The sequence below is a fragment of the Propithecus coquereli genome, unplaced genomic scaffold (assembly GCF_000956105.1).
Source record: "Propithecus coquereli isolate 6110/MARCELLA unplaced genomic scaffold, Pcoq_1.0 Scaffold301, whole genome shotgun sequence".
Classification (NCBI taxonomy): Eukaryota; Metazoa; Chordata; class Mammalia; order Primates; family Indriidae; genus Propithecus; species Propithecus coquereli.
This window is the reverse complement of record NW_012148631.1, coordinates 3,048,604-3,066,200: the sequence shown is the minus strand read 5'-3', so window position 1 is coordinate 3,066,200 and position 17,597 is coordinate 3,048,604. Positions and strand designations below refer to the sequence as shown.

Sequence of the window (17,597 nt, the reverse complement as noted above, 5' to 3'; positions counted from 1 at the left end):
GTAAGTAGAAGAGTCCCGAACCCATGGCTGGCTCTGAAGCCTGTGCTGCTTCCAGTGGGCCCCTCCGAAGGTGTGAGGGACAACATTTCAGCAGGGCCCTGGTTCCTCCGGAGGCTGTTTCTATCAGCGTCCATGGATGTGAACAGCAGATTTCATTTCCCAGCTGCTTTATTTTCTTGCCTGCCTTGAACTTCAAGTGTCAGAGCTCAGCCCTGCTTAGAGGAGCCCCTGGAAACCCCTGCCCCTGCCCCAGCCCTGCCCCTCACATGTGGCTTTTGTGGGCACAGCAGGGCTCCTCCGGGTGCGGGTGCAACTCTCCCAGAAGAGCATCCAGCCACGCTTCCAGGTCTTGCACTAGCTGCTCCAGCTCTTGCACTAGCTGCTCCAGCTCTCGCACCTCTTCCTCTAACTTCTCCAAGAAAACATACACATTCTCCTTCAACCAGATCCTGATGACCTTTATTGGCTCTTCTGTGGGTTCACTGGTCTGATATTCAAGCCCCTGAAAGGCAGACACCAAAGTTGCATCTTGAGCTTTTTCATGTAGGACCCCTTACTACTGGTTTCAAAAAGTTCTCTGGGCCTTTGGGCATGATATTCATTCTGCTTACAGTACCCATCCTCACCTTAGCCACCTGGCAAGCTTCTACTTATCCTTCATGACCCAGCTTGCCAGTGACACCTCCTCTGGGAAGCCCACTCAGATTGCCTCACCTCAGTGGTTTCCTTAGTACCTTGCTGAATATGTTACCTGGGAAGCCACAGGATTCTGGTAACAGTTACATTCTCTGATCCTTTCTGACACCTCCCAACTTCTTCCTGGAATGGGCACAAACAACGTCTCTTAAGGGTAAGTGAGTGGTAACTGAAATCAACATGGTTGGTCATTCCAGTAGGGTGAAGGGGGGCGGGGCAGAAGAAGGCAGGTTATGGAGTCCCCTTAGCATGCAACCATCTCCGGAATACCCCACCAGATTCCGTGTGGAGCCAGTGCCTGCTTTCTCAGATTCCAGAACGCTCACCTGATATCACTGTGCTCAAGTACAGCACCAAGACCAGCAGTGCCAACAGCGTCTGGGGAGAGGAGGAGAAAGGGGAACATGAGGGTGAATCTCTCCATGCTCCCTCCTTCCTCAGAGGGCCAGGCGTGGGGTGCTGTAAGACAGTTTTTAGAGTCTTTTTTCTAGTTATCTAAGTCACACATGCTTGCTACAAAACCCCCAAACGTGGCGGAAATAGATAACTTGGCAACTTATTGACATTTCATTTGTGTTTTTCCTCCTTTCTTCCTTTTGAAAAGGAAGGTCCACCTCTTCCCTCATTTAAAAATTTTTCATTTTAATTGATCTTGAAAAGGAATCAACTTTATTGTGGTATAATTTACATACAACAAAATGCACACATTGGAAATGGGAGGTTGGTGACTTTTGACAAGTGTCTATACCTGTGGACTGTCGCCCCAGTCGAGACACAGAACAGTTCTATCATTTTAGAAAGTTCCCTCGCGCCCTCTTGCACTCAATTCCCTCCTTACCCCCATTCTGCCAGCATCACGAGTCGATCTCCTTTCTCTCCCTGTGCAGTATTTTTGCCTGTTCCATAGCTTTGTATAAATGGAATCGCATGGTATATATGCTTTTGCATTTAGTTTCTTTTGCTCAAGATAACGTTTCCGAGATGCCTCCATGTTTTCGTGTGTTTGATTTTATTGATGAGTATTTATATTGTGTTAGTATTGTATTGATGAGTATTTCTAGTGTATGAAAATAGCACAACTAATCTTTTCACTTGTTGATAGACTTTTAGGTTGTTTCCAGGTTTGGATTATTGTGAATAAAAGTTCATGAGTGTTCACATCTTTGAGTGGACATATGTTCTCGTTTGTCTTGTGTTAGTATCAAGAAATGCAAATGCTGGGTCATACGGTCAGTGTATGTTTAATTTTATAAGAAACCACTCAACTGTTTTACTAATGTTTGTAACATTTTACATTCCTGCCAACAAGTCATGAGAGTTCTAGTTGCTCCACATGCTGGCAACACTTGGTATTGTCTATCTTAATTTTAGGCATTCTGTTGCTAGTGATATCTTGATCTAGTTTTTATATGAGTTTCCCTAATGATTAATGATGTTGAGCATTTTATCGTGTGCTTATTGGCCATTCATAATTCATATGTTATTTTTGTGGTGCGTCCATTTGAGTCTTTTGCCCATTTTTTATTGGACTATTTGTCTTCTTCTTATTAAGTTGTAATAGTTTTTTTTTTTTTCTGTATTCTGGATGTAAGTCCTTTGCCAGATATTTGCACTGTGAATATTTTCTCCAAGTCTGTGGCTTGTCTTTTCATTTTCTTACCAGTGTCTTTTGAAATTTAAAAGATTTCAGTTTTGATGGAGTCCAATTCATTGAAGTTTTCTTTTTGTGGTTGTGCTTTTTGTGTGCAGTCTAGAAAAATTTGCCTACTTCAAGGTTGTGAAGATTTTTTTCCTGTTTTCTTCTAGACGTTTTATTGTTTATGCTTTTACATTTGGGAGTATGATCCATTTTGAATTGATTTTTGTATATGATGAAGTAGGGATTGAGTTTTTTTATATGGGTGCCCAGTTCTAGAATTATTTGTTTAAAAAGATTAATTTTTCCTCATTGAATTACACTGGTGTCTTTGTCAAAAATATATCCACCATGTATTAAGTTGGTCTACTGCTGGATTTTATCCTGTTTCATTGATCTGTATGTCTATCCTTGCATCAATACTAAATCTGTATTAATACATACATAACAGAATATCACATTCCTAACAGAATATCACGAATGGGGTGTCTTGAACAACAGAAATTTATTTTCTCCCAGTTTTGGGGGTGGAAGTCCACCATCAAGGCGCTGGCAGGGTTGGTTTCTGGTGAGGTCTCTCTCCTTGGCTGGCGGATGGCGCATTCTCAGTGTCCTCCCGTGGCCTTTTCTCTGTGCTTGCACATCCTTGGTGTCTCTTCCTCTTCTTACGAGGACATCAGTCCTATGGGATTAGGGACTTACTCTTATGACCTCATTTTACCTAAATTACCTCCTTAAAGACCTTATCTCCAACTATAGTCACTTTGGGGGTTAGAGCTTCAACATATGAATATTGGGGGACACAGTTCTGTCCATGACAGTGACTACACTGTCACCATTCTGTTTCATTGACTTATGTATCTCTCTTATATAATACCACACCATCTAGGTTACTGTGGCTTTATCATAGGACTTGAAATCAGATAGTGTAAAATTTCAACTTTGTCCTTCTTCAGGTTTGTTTTGGCTATTCTACATCCCTTGCATTTTCACATACATTTTAGAGTCATTTTTTTCTGTTTCCATAAGAAAACTTCCTGGGATTTTGATTGGTATTATGTTGAATCTATAGTTCAATTGGGTAAGAAATAATGTCTTAAAAATATTGTATCTTGTAATCCATGAACATGGTATATCTCTTCATTAGCTTTTTCTTTAATTTCTATTAATAATGTTTTGTAGTTTTCAAATGTAGAGACCTTGCACATCTTTGCAAAGTATTCTGTTTTTTGATGCTATTATAAATGATATTTTAAAATATTCACATTCCAATTGTTTGTTGATAGTCTATAGAAATACAATTGAGTTTGTATCTTGAGACATTAATTCTAATGGTTTTTTTGATAGAGTTTAGGATTTTGTATGTAGAAAATTGGGCTGTCTATGAAGAAAGTTTATCTTATCCTTTCTAGTCTTCATCTTTAAAAAAGTCATTAGTGGCTGGGTGCGGTGGCTCACGTCTGTAATCCTAGCACTCTGGGAGGCCAAGGCCGGTGGATCACTCAAGGTCAGAAGTTCAAGACCAGCCTGAGCAAGAGTGAGACCCCGTCTCTACTAAAAACAGAAAAAAATTATCTAGGCAACTAAAAATATATATATAGAAAAAATTAGCCAGGCATGGTGGTGCATGCCTGTAGTCCCAGCTACTTGGGAGGCTGAGGCAGGAGGATTGCTTGAGCCCAGGAGTTTGAGGTTGCTGTGAGCTAGGCTGACGCCACGGCACTCTAGCCAGGGCAACAGAGCGAGACTCTGTCTCAAAGAAAAAAAAAAAGTTATTAGTCTTTTATTCTTGCCTGTGTATTGACTTGAATCACCAATACCATCATCTTGTTTCATATCTTAGAGGGAAAGAGTGCAGTGTTAATTGTAGATTTTTCATTGTTGTCTTTATCAGGTGGAAGAAGTTTCCTTCTATTCCTAGTTTTGTGAGAACTTTAACATGAATGAGTGCTGAATTAGTGAAATACTTTTTCTGTACCCACTGAGCAATTACATGAGTATCCCCTTTTTGTGGTAAATTGCATTAATTGACTTTTAAATATTGAGCCAGCTGTGAGTTCCTTCAGTAAACCCTAATTGTTCATGGTGCATTAGCCTTTTTATATGTTGCAGAATTTGATTTGCTACTATTTTGTTGAGTTTTTTTGCATATGCATTCATTAAAGATTCATTTAAATTTTTTCCTATATACTTGTCCAGTTTTGGTATCAAGGTTATGTTGCCCTCTTAAAATGAATTGGTAAGAATTCCCTCCTCCTCTGTTTTATAAAGAATTTGTGTAAGATTGGTATTATTTTTGTCTCAAGTGATTGATAGAACTTACTGGTGAAAACTTTTGGGGCCCGTTGTTATTAAGACTTTCTATTTCTTCTTTAGTCAATTTTATAAGTTGTATTGTCCAAGAATTTTGTCCATTTCACATATATTGACATCAAATCGTCCCACTAGTACCTTAATACTCTCCTAATGCCTGTGGGAGTTGTTGTGATTCTCTCTTTCGCTTTCTAAAAAAATTTATAAAGAAAAGAGGTTGAGAGAGGGAGGAAACAAGAGACCTCTTCTGTTCTTTTATTTTTTAAGAAATTATGCTTATATTTGCCTTTTATTTTTTTCCAATAGTTTTACCTCTTTCATTCTTGATATTGGTAATTTGTGTTTTCTCTCTCTGTTTTTTAAAAAAGTTAGTCTATTTAGAAGTTTGCCAATTTTATTAATTTTTTCAAAAATGGTTTATTACTTTTATTATTTGCTTTATATTTTATTAATGTCTAATTTTATCTTTATTATTTCTTTCCTTCTACCATTGTGCTTAATTCTTCTTTTTCTACTTTCTAATTTGGAAACTTTGGCCATTGCTTTTAAAATTTTCTCGTTTTTCAAATATATATTTGGGTGTGTGTGTGTGTGTGCGTGTGTGTGTGCGTACACATTGACTGACACTAAATTTTCCCCAAAATCACTACATTTGGGTTGAGTCAGATTTAGTTTGCCTTAAAGAAATAATAAACTTCTTAAATTATGAAAATAACAATAATAACAAAAAATTAAAAAATGCATTTCTTACGCACCCAAGTTTGTGAAGCAAGATTTAGGCCTGCTACCACAACAAAGAAGATAAAAGTTTGTCTAATTTTCCTCTCCCCCGATAGTTTTCTTTATGTATACTAACAACTATATTATTATTATTACTAACTTTAAAAAATAAAAATAAGTTACATAGCAATAACATGGTTGAGTTTCACAGGCACAGTGGTAGGGGAAAGAAGCCAGACACAAAGGCACACACGGTGCCATTTACATGAAAGTCAAGAAAGTCCAAGCCTCACCTATGATGACAGAAGTCAGAATTGCAGTGATGGACATGGGGTGCTAGCTGGGGGAGGGCCCAAAGGAGCCTTCTGGGGAGCTAGAAATATTCTATAGTGGTGGTGGCCTGGATGTGTAACCCCAGTGTAAAAGTCATTGCACTTTACATTTGAGGTGAGGATCCTTTTGCTTAACAATATTCATTAGGAATCTTTTCATGGAAGACACACAGAACTGTCTCATTCTTTCAAATGGTTGATGAGTATTCTGTGGTCTGGATGCGCTTCTATTGATTTAACCAGCGCTCTGTCGGTGCGTTTTGTAGGTTGATTTCCTCCCCAGCACCCTGGCTGCTGTTTCTATTCCGTGGTGCGTGGAGGCAAAGGGAGGAACACGGACTAGGTCAAGTTTTCGTCCTTTCCTTGTGCTAGCTTGGTGTCTGAGCCAAACCATTTATTTTCTCTGAGCCTCAGTTTGTTCTTCTGTAAAATGGATTTTGAAATACACTGAAAGGGTTTTCAAATAGAAAACATGGGGCTCTGTGGTAGAATCAATTTGCGAGATGCTGTGGTAACAAAGCTAAGTGGATTTCGCTGCTGTAGGACATGTCAGTCTTTGTCATGTGACGGAGCAGTGTAAATCTCCGAGAGGGGACGAGGGTGCACAGTGGTCCCCAAACCACAGAATTCTTTTTACGATTTTCCTAAAAGAAGCATTCCTGGGGTCTGGTATTTGTGGAACACTTAGGAAAAGCTGCAGCATGGGGTGCCCGTCGAGGCCCGGTCACATGCTAAGAGGTCCAGCTCATCACAGGAGGCGCTGCCTGCCCATCTCATCAATGAACAAGTGAACAAGTCTTCTGGAAACACATACAGTACAGGTCGTCATTCATTGCGCTGCTTAAAACTCTTCAAGAGCTTCTTATTATCCTGAGAATAAAATCCACCCCTCTGCACAGTGTGCAAGGCCGGCTGAGCTTCCCAGCCTCGTGCACACCAGGGAGGCGTGGAGCACAGGGCGAGCCTGGCTCAGGGCTCTCCTGTCAGATGGACCCAGTGTCCAAGGATTCTGGAATCAGATGGATGTGGTTTCAAATCCTGGTATGTCCCAGCTGTACGGCCTTTACTCTCTGAGCCTCAGTATACCCATCCGTGAATGGGGTTGACGGCATTTGCCTCTCAGGAGAGTTCCAAGTTCTGAAAGAGAGGGGACGTGGAAGCACCAGGCTGTGCACAGCAAATGTGAATATTTTCCATTTGACAAAATTCCACAAGGCTGAGGAATTCCAACCCTGAGAACGCATCCTCCAGGACCTGTCTGCTTGAAGAGTATTATCCTATTTATTTCAGTTTATTCGTTCATTCAGCACCTATTATGCACCAAGCACCCTTCTAGGCATGAGGGATTTGGTAGGAAACTAAACAAAAAACTCAGCCCTTCTGGAACATACCTCCTGCTGGCAGTGCTGAGAAGGAAATAAGATAGTGTCAGTAATGACTTCCGGGAGAAGTGTCTAAGCCCCTAGACTGTGCTGCACGAGGTTGGGCTCCAGCGACAGATGGGCCCAAGGCCTATTCTGGACTTTGACAACCTTACAGTCTGTCTGGAGTGGCAAAGGGAGCCCGAATGAGAGGAAAGTGGCACGCACCTGGCCTGGCCTCACCTGCTTCTTGTCCTCACAGCGGCTGCCCCTTCTCTGTTCAAACAGCTTGGCTGCCACGTGCCCCCTGCTGCCCCCCTGTTGGATTGCCATGGTCAGACTGCCCGGGTGGATCCAGGTCCCCCACCCTACAGGCAGATAGCACCCTTCCCCTCCCCCGCCTCTGGTCACCAGGCATCCTGCGAGCATGGAGTTCTGATGTCACAGAAGGTGAGGGACAGCAAGGATGCCACCTTCCCACCACCCTGATTTTTAGCCCCTTCCCTCATATTGTTTTTCCCATATAAATGTAGAAAACAAAGACCAGGAAGAAATGCATCAAAAGATTATATTTCAGGATAATGATTTTTCTGATTTCTTTTCTTCTATGTTTGCAAGTTTTAAATAAAATGTTAATTCTAAAATATAAAAGCTATTTTTAATTGAAAAATTTATGGAGATAATTGTAGGCTCACGTGCAGTTGTAAGAAACAACAGAGACAGCGCCTGTGTACCTGCTGCCCGTCTCCCCAGCGTAACGTCCTGTTTCATGTAATACCACATCACAACCGGGACGTTGGCATCGATGCCATCCACCCATCTCAGCCAGACTTCATTTTACTTGTATCATTTCTGTGTGTGTGTGTGTGTGTGTAATTCTAAACGATTTTGTCACATGTGTAGGTCTGTGTACCTGTCACTGCCGTCATGATACCGAAGAATTCCACAACCGCATGGAGCTTTGTGTTGCCCTTTGGCGCCCACCGCCTCTGCCAGCCTCACCCCCACTGTCCCTGACTACCTGAAGCCACGAATCTGTTCTCTGTTTCTAAAATTTTGCCAATTCAAAACGTCATATGAATAGAATTGAACAATACGTAACCTTTGAGGATTTTTTTAAACATGGTATAATTCCCTGGGGATTCTTCCAGTCTGTTCCATGTATTGGTATTTCGTTCCTTTTCGCTGCTGAGTAGTATTTCATGGTATGCAAACACCACGGTCTGTTTAACCATTCACCCACTGAAAAACCTGTCCAAAACTTGCTCAAAAATTGGCTGTCTCCAGTTTTTGGCTCTTACCAATCAAACTGTTACGAACATTCTTGTACAGGTGTTTGTGTAAACATAAGTTTCATTTCTCTGGTATAAAGCCTAAGAGTGCTATTGCTGAGTCACGTGTTTAGTAATTGCATGATTGTTTTATAAGAAGTTGCCAAACTGTTTTCCAGAATGGCTGTGCCATGGTATGTCCCCATCAGCAGTGATTTAGTTTCTCCTCATCCCCACCAGTATCTGGTGTTTTCACTATTTTTTATTTTAGCCATTTTGATAGATGTCTAGTGAAATCTCACTGTGGTTTTAATGTGTCTTTCCCTGGTAGCCAATGACGACAAACATCTATTCATGTGCTGTGTGCCATCTGCACGACCTCTTCAGTGAAATATCTGGAACCGGATTGGTTTTTCTACAGCTGAGTTTTGAGAGTTCTTTGCTTATTTTAGATACTAGTCCTCCTTTGGATAGTTGTTTTGCAAATATTTTCTCTCGGTCTGTAGCTTATCTTTTTATCCTTTTCACATGCACTTTTGGAGAGAAAAAGGTTTAAATTTTGATGAGGTCCAATTTATCATTTTTTCTTTTACGAATTGTGCTTTTTGTGTCAAGTCTAAGAATGCTTCATCTAGCCCTAGGTTCCGAAGATTTTCTATTTTTTTTTTTTTTTAGTTTTATGTCTTATGTTCCAGTGTCCATGATCCATTTGGAATTAATTTTTGTATAAGGTGTGAGGTTTAAATCAAAGTCCATTTTTTGCTTATGTATATTCAATTTTTCCAGCACCATTTGTTGAAAGGCTATGCTTCCTCCTTTGAATTGCTTTTGCACCTTTGTCAAAAACCAATTGAGCATGTTGTGTGGGTCAATTTCTGGGTTCTCTATTCTATTTCATTGGTCTATGTTTCTATCCCTGCACCAATACCACACTGTCTTGATTACGGTAGCTATATAATAAGCCTTAATATTGAGCAGAGTGATTTTCCCGCTTTGTTTTTCTTTGTCAAGATTGTTTCAGTTCTTCTAGGGCCTGTGTATTTCCATATAAACTTTAGCATAAGCTTGTCTATATCTACAAAAAACATTGCTGAATGGGATTGTGATAGGAATTGCATTAAACTTATACATTACTTTGGTGAGAATTGAAATCTTTACTATGTTGTCTCTTCTAGTCCATAAACATGGTATGCCTCTCTATTTATTTAAGTCTTGTTTTATTTTATCAGCATTTTGTAATTTTCAGCATATAGATCTTGTCCATGTTTTTAAAGTATATATCTAAATATTTTGTTTTCTTTGGACTGTCTTTATACTTTCAAAGCTCCTGTGTATCAAATTTCACATGTTAAGAAATCATTCATTTTCCACATATTGTGAATTGATTTTCCCAAAGTTACACATACATAGCTTCTGGTTAGCACCCAGATAACTTATTTATTCAGACCTGCTATGTATTAGGCATTTCACTGGATTATTTTACTATATTTTCTCTACACTGTAATTCTGTAGGTAGTTTGGGATTGAATGTGTTTTATTAACCACTGGATTTCTTTTTTTATTTCAAAATATTAAGGGGATACAAATGTTTTAGGTTACATGGATCGTTTTTGTAATGCTTGAGTCTGGGCTATAGGTGTGCCTGTCACCCAAATAGTGTTCATGGTACCCGTTAGGTTGGTCTGTTCCCCTCTCCTTAACCACTGTATTTCAAATACCCATTATGCAGCTTGTTACATAGTAAATGTTCTATAAAAATATTTGTTGAAAGGATGAATAATGAAAAATCTCAAACCGTGGGCTCTGAGAAGCCAGGAACTGTGTCTGGTGAATACATTTTTGTATTCACAGAACTTGACTCAGTAAACACTTGTTGAATGAGTAAAACAGGTGGTATGATTTTTATTTTACCAGTGAAGAAGCTGAGGCCCAGGGAGGCTAAGGAAGGTATCAGCGATAGTGGCTGTCATGTCCTGAGTACCTATTATGTGCCAGACCCATGCTAAGTGCTTTCCATGTATTATCTCATTTTACCCTCAATAACTGCCCAGCAAGGCTGGTGCTGTTAGTCTCTCGGTTGGGGACATTATTTTCCTTACTCAGTGTCACATATCCTGCCTGAGTACAGGTCTATTTATCTCCAAAGTCTTTTAGTTTACCACAGGAGTTAATGTAATTTCAGCCCAAAGCAAAGGAAGATACTGCTCCTTCCATGGGAAGACTCAAGGCCAGAGAAAGAAACAGACCTGCCAGAGACAGGTGCAGGAAAGGGACTCACCTCAAGTCTCTTGCCTCCCACTTGGGGGCCCTTCAAAAGGTCATTTGCATCACTTTGATGATCTTGCATGTGCCCCTGCAGCTGCTGTCCTGCAGGGCTTTACCTGGTGGACACATTTCAAATGTCAAATGCAGACATGCAAGGACTGCACATGAAGCTAATTAGCACATCAAACGTAACAAGTTAAAGTCACCTAAAGAGAAGATGACCAGGAACATTTTCTGGGAAACCCCATGAATTCTTCCAGGAACCTCCCCTGAAGAGCAGAGCTTCCAGGATTGGCCCCAGGGCAGGGAGGGGGTAGGAAGAGCAGCCCCCTGGGCCACAGAGGCGTGCCCAGCAGATGTGGTGGGTGAGGGCTGGGGGAGCCGCAGCGCTTTGCTGGGTGCTCCCCGCTTCCCAGTGAGGGAAGAGGGAAGGGATGAGAAAGGAGAGATGGGCCATCAGAACAGGGAATTAGGGAGCAGACCATGTGGGAACTAATGGGGGATGCGGGGAAAGAAGGGAAAATATGTGAATGAATAGAGCTCCAGGCAAACAACTAATTAGTCTTGAAAAATTATATCCTGCCAAGGGAGAAATCTGCCCCCTCCCTAACAAGTGGAGACCAGGCAGTGCTCTGTGCTTGAGTTCTGTCTCCCAAACACACTTGGGTTCAAATCCTGGTGACGCTGCAATATCCACTTGGGAAAGTGACATCGTGTGTCTGAGTCTCAGTTATCTGAAAAACGAGGCTGATAATAACGAATATCTTGTGGGGTTACTGGGGGGACTAAACAGGACCAGCTGACTGGATAGGGCCTGCTTCAAACTGGAACTTCAGTTAGTGTCCCTCCTTCCCTCTCCTCCCTCCCCCGGCCCTACGCCCTCCTTCCTCCTTCCTCCTGCCCTGACTTCCCCTCTCTCCATTCCCGTCCTCCCTCCTTTTCTTCTCCTCACTTCTCCAAGTATTTATCGACTCCTGTGCCAATTCAATTTAATTCTTCCCGTAAGGTAACAATGCAAAGACTTGATATGAAAAGTCTCTCCAGAAGCTGATAGATACGGTGTAATTGGCAAGCCTGGATGGGAGTGGGTGGGCACTAATAGGGTGTAGGAGGAAGAGACAGGATGACTTCATAAGGGAGGAGGCATTTTTGGCTAGCCGAGGGGAGGACAAAGGATTTCTGGGGAGACTGAGTGTTATGGGCGAAGACCTCACAACCTGGGCCTTTGACCAGTGCTAGCCTGGGCCTGGTGCCCTACCTTTAGTCTGTGGAAGAAAGACATATTTATAGCCAGGATTGCAGACTCAGATGCCTAGAGGTACTGAACGATTAATGAAATCAGAGAAGTAATCTGGGTATAAAACAAAAGGGCATGGTGGGGACTGTGGCGAGATATAACGTGCGAGCTCACAAAGGCCAGCCAGCTGTTGCCAAGAGAAAGTGGGGTTCAGTGTCGCAAGGGCTGACATTTTTGCAAGAGAAGCTACAAAGTCAGTCTTTTATGTGAAATCTCTCAACTTATAAATGTTGGCAACAAATTCAACTTTAGAAAAAACTCTACTGTGTGGGCTAAATGCAGGCTCTCAGTGTGTGGACCCTGATTTGTTGTGTGTCCACTGCGTCCAAACACAGCTTGTCCCTAATCCTCACGACAGCCCTGTCATGTGGAGCGTATTACCTACTATGGCAAGCAACAGAAGTCCCCGTGACTCACTCAAATCACAAAGGGCAAATCTTGGAGGGATGTGAGGAGCTCCTGGATTTGACGGGAAGGCTGAAGACCCAGGCTGAAGGCTGGGACCATAGGCGAGGGTGTCACAGGCACAGCCTGAACTCAGAGCTGCGTGCTGGGGTGAATGCACACTCCAGGAGGCTGGATTCCAAGGCCAGGAAAGAATTCTAAATTTTCCTGATGTCTGTGTGAATTACCTATGGCTTCTGCAACAAATTACTAGAAATGGGATGGCTTAAAACAACAGAAATTCTGGAAACCACACGTCCAAAGTCAGTGTCACTGGGCTGAACCATCAAGGCACCAGGGTGGCTGCACTTGCGCTGAAGGCTCTAGGGGAGAATCCGTTCCCTGCCTCTTCCAGCTGCTGGCGGCTGCCAGCATACCTTGGCTTGTGACTGCACCACTCCAATCTCTGCCTCCATGGTCACGTCATCTTCTTCTCTTCTCTGTGTGTGAAATCCTCCTGTCTCCCTCTTATAAGGATATGTGGGATTGCTTTGGGGCCCCCCAGATAATCCAGCATAATCTCCTCATCTCAAAATCCTTCATTTGAGGACATCTGCGAACTCCTATTTTGCAACATAAGGTAATAGTCACAGGTTCAAGGGATTAGGGTGTGGGTATCTTTGGGCAGATGTTTCCAGCCTATCACCATGTCTTTGGGACACTCCCTGAAGATTCACAGCTGAGCCCTGTTGCAGGCCTGCCTCCTGGCCGCCAAGAGTTGGGGAGGAGGATGGGGGCTTGTGCTGCTCCTGCAGTGGGAGGCAGGGCTGCGCCACTCCCCGAGACTCTGATGGTGGGTGATTGCCCCCCCCCCAGGGAAGAAGGGATTTGGGGTGCTGAGCATTGCTTGCTCTTCCCTCTTCCCATTTGCACTGAGGTAGAGACCCGGCTCTGAGAGGCTGGGGGATGTCTAAGCTCCTGCCCCAGGAGGGCAGGAATCATCTCCCTCTTGTGCTGTGTGGCATTCCAGAATTTAGCCATGCCTGGCACTTAGTAGGTGCTCAGTCTCTGTTAACAGCTTGCCGCCTCCAAATTCTGCTTTCTCCCTCTTCCTGTCACTGCAGCGAGCAGTGCCTGGGAGTCCAGACCAGCTGAGGGGCAAATGTATACATTTACACACAGCCTTGGCACGTGCCTGCCTGCTAGGGACACAGGCCACACCCAGTGCACCCATCTGCATGCTCCATTAAGGAGAAGGCGAGAGAACTGTGAACAGTGGACCAAAAAGGAAAAAAAAAGCGGGATTAATTTATGAGGCGTTCTGCTGCCTGGATGGCTCATTGCATACCCGTTCTGGCAACATTGCTCTGTAATGCGCTTCTAGACTTACTGTACTTCGACATCCAGGGGCTCTTTTGTAACATGCCAAATATTCTGCCGTTATTGTTCTAGGCACCTCCTGTTGGTCATTGGGCTAATTTATTTCAGTCGGAATTTCAGGACCAGACACAACTCTTATTACTCACTGCTTCGGAGAGAGAATAAAAGAGCAATTGATATTTGGAAAAATGAAAAATATGTCCAGAATACTTTGGGCTCTGAGGCCAAGAAGAAAAAAAAAAGGAGGGAAAGCTGGAGGGAAAACTAAGGCGGGCTCACCTCGTCATGCACTCTGTCGTGGCCTGTCTCGGAGACACGGAGTCTAGAATGTCTGCAGACAAATGAATCAACGACAGGGCTTGAGAATTCCTCAGACACCTGGGCCCTTCCGCACATGACTTCAGCCGCCACCTGCAGGAGTGGAAAAGATTGCAGTGTGAAGCGCTCCCCTCAATTAGTTGAGTGTGTTAAATTGGGTCTCGGGTTGGAGGGTGAGGGAGAAATCCCAGTGGGGCTGTTGAATTCCTAAGGCCGCTTGTTCCCGAATCCAAGACTCTTCATGGAAAATTAACTTAGGAATAGAATCCTGAGACGTGACAGCCCAGACACTTGCGTTCAGGAGCAATATGATGCTAAGGAGAGAGAAGGGCTCTGCTGATGGGCAGAGAGATGATTCTAGGGCACCCCTGAACTCCCGTAAATGGTCTTTTTGAGGCTTGAAGGATGAACGTCTCCTTTGCCACGCAAGGTTGTTTGCCCTGTGCGTGTCAGTGTGAAATCTATGACTTTTCTGTTCCTGGAAGTCCTGGTTGAACGCCGGGTTTCTGGCAGACAGAGCAGCTTCTGCAGATGCAGGAAAGTGGGGGATGGGCTTAGCTCTTCACTGGCCAACAAAAGCTGCCTTCGGTGACGACGTGCACGAAAGCAAGGGGTGTCTACACGCATCTCGGGCTCGTGGAGTCAGAGTTAGGGTCCTGGGCTGTGGAGCCAGGCGTCCTCAGGACAAATTTCACCCCCATTCCCCGTGGGACCTTGGGCTGCCCACGACCTTGGGAGATCTCCATTTTCTCATCTGTAAGGTAGGGATAAAAATAATACCTACCTTAGAGGGTTGTTGTATGGAAAAAAAAGATAACACAGGTGAAAAATTCCAACCCATAGTGATGGTAACATCCGCTCCCTTTGCACATGTACTGCCAGGCGTTGGATGAAGCACTGTGCATTCGTTCTCTCTAGAATCCTCGCAGCAACTCGACGAGGTAGAAACAAACACGACTCTTGTTTTGCAGATAGGAAACTGAGGCTGAGGGAGACGAAGGCCTCACCCGAGACTCCAGAGCCTGGGTTCTAAATGTCTACTGCCGCGTGTGAAGATGAGGCTCGTAAAGGGAAGCACGGGTCCTCCGAGCAGGAGGAGACTGACGCTTGCAAAGTGCAGCGCAGCCGCCCCTTCCCGCGGCAACGGGACGACCGCGGCATCCGAGCACGAGTCAGACTTGTTTCCGGAACACGCTGAACTGACAAGACCTGCACAGGAGAGTTACCCTAAGAGGGGCAAGATGCCCTCTGTGGGAGACACGTGACAGCGGACCCCACAGGACGTGGGGGAAATGCTCGGGGGGGTGCGAGGACAGCACTGTTGTGGTATGTTCTAGATGCTTCTTTCCCTCTCTGATTGTGTAGATCTGAATTTGAGTCAGGAAGGTGGCCAAGGGCCCATCAGATGGGAAGACCCTGTGAAGAGGTGACGAACGCGGGGCGCTCCCAGCTCTCGGTGAGCGCTCGGTTCTGTCAAACGAACGTGGCAGAGGGCGAGTGTCTGGGGTTGGCAGCCAGCCCCCCGCGTTTGAAATGGCTTCAAGATGAGATCAAAACATCCGTGTCTGGGCCGTGTCTGGGCTGAGAATACTGCCCCAGTTCTGACTTCGCTCCCTGACCGGCAGATCCCCACACCCCTGTCCTATGGAGCCGGGGACATTCGGGGGTCTCCTGAGGAGGGCTGGGTCTGCGCTTGGGAGACCTGCCCAGACCCATGAGTCGGACGCCTTCAGGCCAAGTTAATAAAAACAGGGTGAGTGTGTAGACACAGCCTGAAATGAGGCTCCCGCAGACCTTGAGCCAGTTTCTTTTTGTCTCAAGCTGTTTGGGGTTTCCGGTAATTGGGAATAGAGGGATTCTTGACACAATAGCCGCATGTCAGGTTGTGCTTTTATAAGGCACACCATGAAACCCTCCTCTGCGTCCAAGGCGCTTCCTGGGATTTGTGGACGAGCCTTGCGACCAAGATCAAAGGAGCCTTTGATGGGATTGGAGGGTGGGGCAGGGCAGGGTGTGGACAGTGTGCCATGCGACTATGTGAGCTGAACAAGAAGCTTCAAGGGGTGGGCACAGCTGGGCTCCAGGGCCTTCCTGGGTCATCCACAGTCCAGGCCTGTGGGCAGGTAGGGAGAGATGGGGAAGTGAGCTGTGCATCCAGGAGACCAGGGTTTCCATTTTTCCTCCACGGACTCTCTGTAACTCTGCATGGCTTCCTTCCTGTCTCTGTGCTGCCTCAGTTTCCTCATCTGTAAATTTGGGAAAATGACGTTACTCTCCATTTTACAGGGCCATTGCGTCAAGGCAGGGGCAAGCATGGGCTCTGAAGGGGAGGGTTGCGGTGGAGAGTGACAGAGCTATAAGCCACCAGTCCCAGCTCTCGATACCAACAGCAATTCCAAAGGCCAAGATGGCCCAACAGGCGGCCACAGCTGACAGGACTAAACTCTCCGTTGTGCTGAGTCTAACAAGTTTGGACTCATCCAATCCTCACCCCTGCCCTCTGAATAATACCATTTTACTTCTGTGTGGTAGGTGAGGAATCAGTCCCCCAGTCCACAGCTACCGAGCCACACTGCTCCTAAGAGGTGTACAAACGGTGAACACACAAAGAGGCACATCTAAATCACATTCAAGGCCTGGCACGGGCCCCACCTCCTTGGCATAGTCCTCCAGCCACAGCGATCTCCCTCTACCCATCTGGATGTTTAATTTTTTTTAAAAAAAGTTGCCAATATTGAAAAATTAGGAGCTTTCCCATGAAAATCCAGGTTTGTGGCTTTTCACAAAGAGTGAGAAAACTGGCCACACGGATGGACCCAGTTCCTGCGTGACAACACTTGCTGGCTGCTGAGTAGTCTAGCTTCCTCCCGATGGGGACTGGGGGCTCCTCCCGGTGACTAGACGCTGTGATGCTGCCTGCCTGGCTTTGAAGGCATCTGGCTTGTGATCCCTCCCCTTGAATCTTACTCTCTCTTTAGTAATCTCGTCACAATGCCTTGGGTTACTAGCAAACACTTCCTGTGCATTGTTTTGGTCTGTCCCGTGAGGGCACCAGCTCCTATGCCAGGGAAAAGCCTTCCACATCTCAGAGCCCCTCCTGTCTGGGCTGTGTGGACCTCAGGGTCCATGACCTGTAATGGCCTGGTGACTGGATTACTGAAAGCAGGCGACCCCAGCAGAAGTCTTGGAAGGGATACAGTAACCTCAGGGAGGTTTTGCATTTCCATCACTCTACTATAATGGGGAGGTGTGGATATGAAACAAATGCTTGTTAAGCGACTCCTGTGTACCAGGCGTGGTGGAAGGAATCGTGCGAAAATCACCTCACTGAGCCCTCATAACCTCCCTGAGATGGAGGTCAATGCCCCCATTTTACAGATGAGGAAAGTCAGCCTCAGGAGAAGTGAAGAGGCTCAGCTAAGGTCAGAACTGGCTTGCTGGTGGCAGGGCCGAGATTCGAACCCAGGTCTGTTGACTCTCACATCTGACTCTTTCCACACACACCCTGGGCCAACTCTCCACGCCAGGCCCCTATCTGCCAAAGAGAAGACCTTTGCGATGTTTTGTGTCCTTGAAGGCAAACCAAAAGAATTCCCTACAACTCGCTGCTGGCATTTCAAGTAT

At 44.8% G+C, this 17,597-nt stretch overlaps 1 protein-coding gene across 1 annotated transcript; it reads right to left on the bottom strand.

Moving 5' to 3' along the window:
* Positions 1-262: 262 nt before the first annotated feature.
* Positions 263-7,391, bottom strand: SMIM23 (small integral membrane protein 23). Its single transcript, XM_012649690.1, has 4 exons — positions 7,302-7,391; positions 1,023-1,074; positions 752-819; positions 263-502 (listed from the first exon to the last, which is right to left on the bottom strand). The coding sequence occupies exons 1-4, from the start codon at positions 7,389-7,391 to the stop codon at positions 263-265; spliced, it is 450 nt and encodes a 149-aa protein (XP_012505144.1).
* Positions 7,392-17,597: the final 10,206 nt, after the last annotated feature.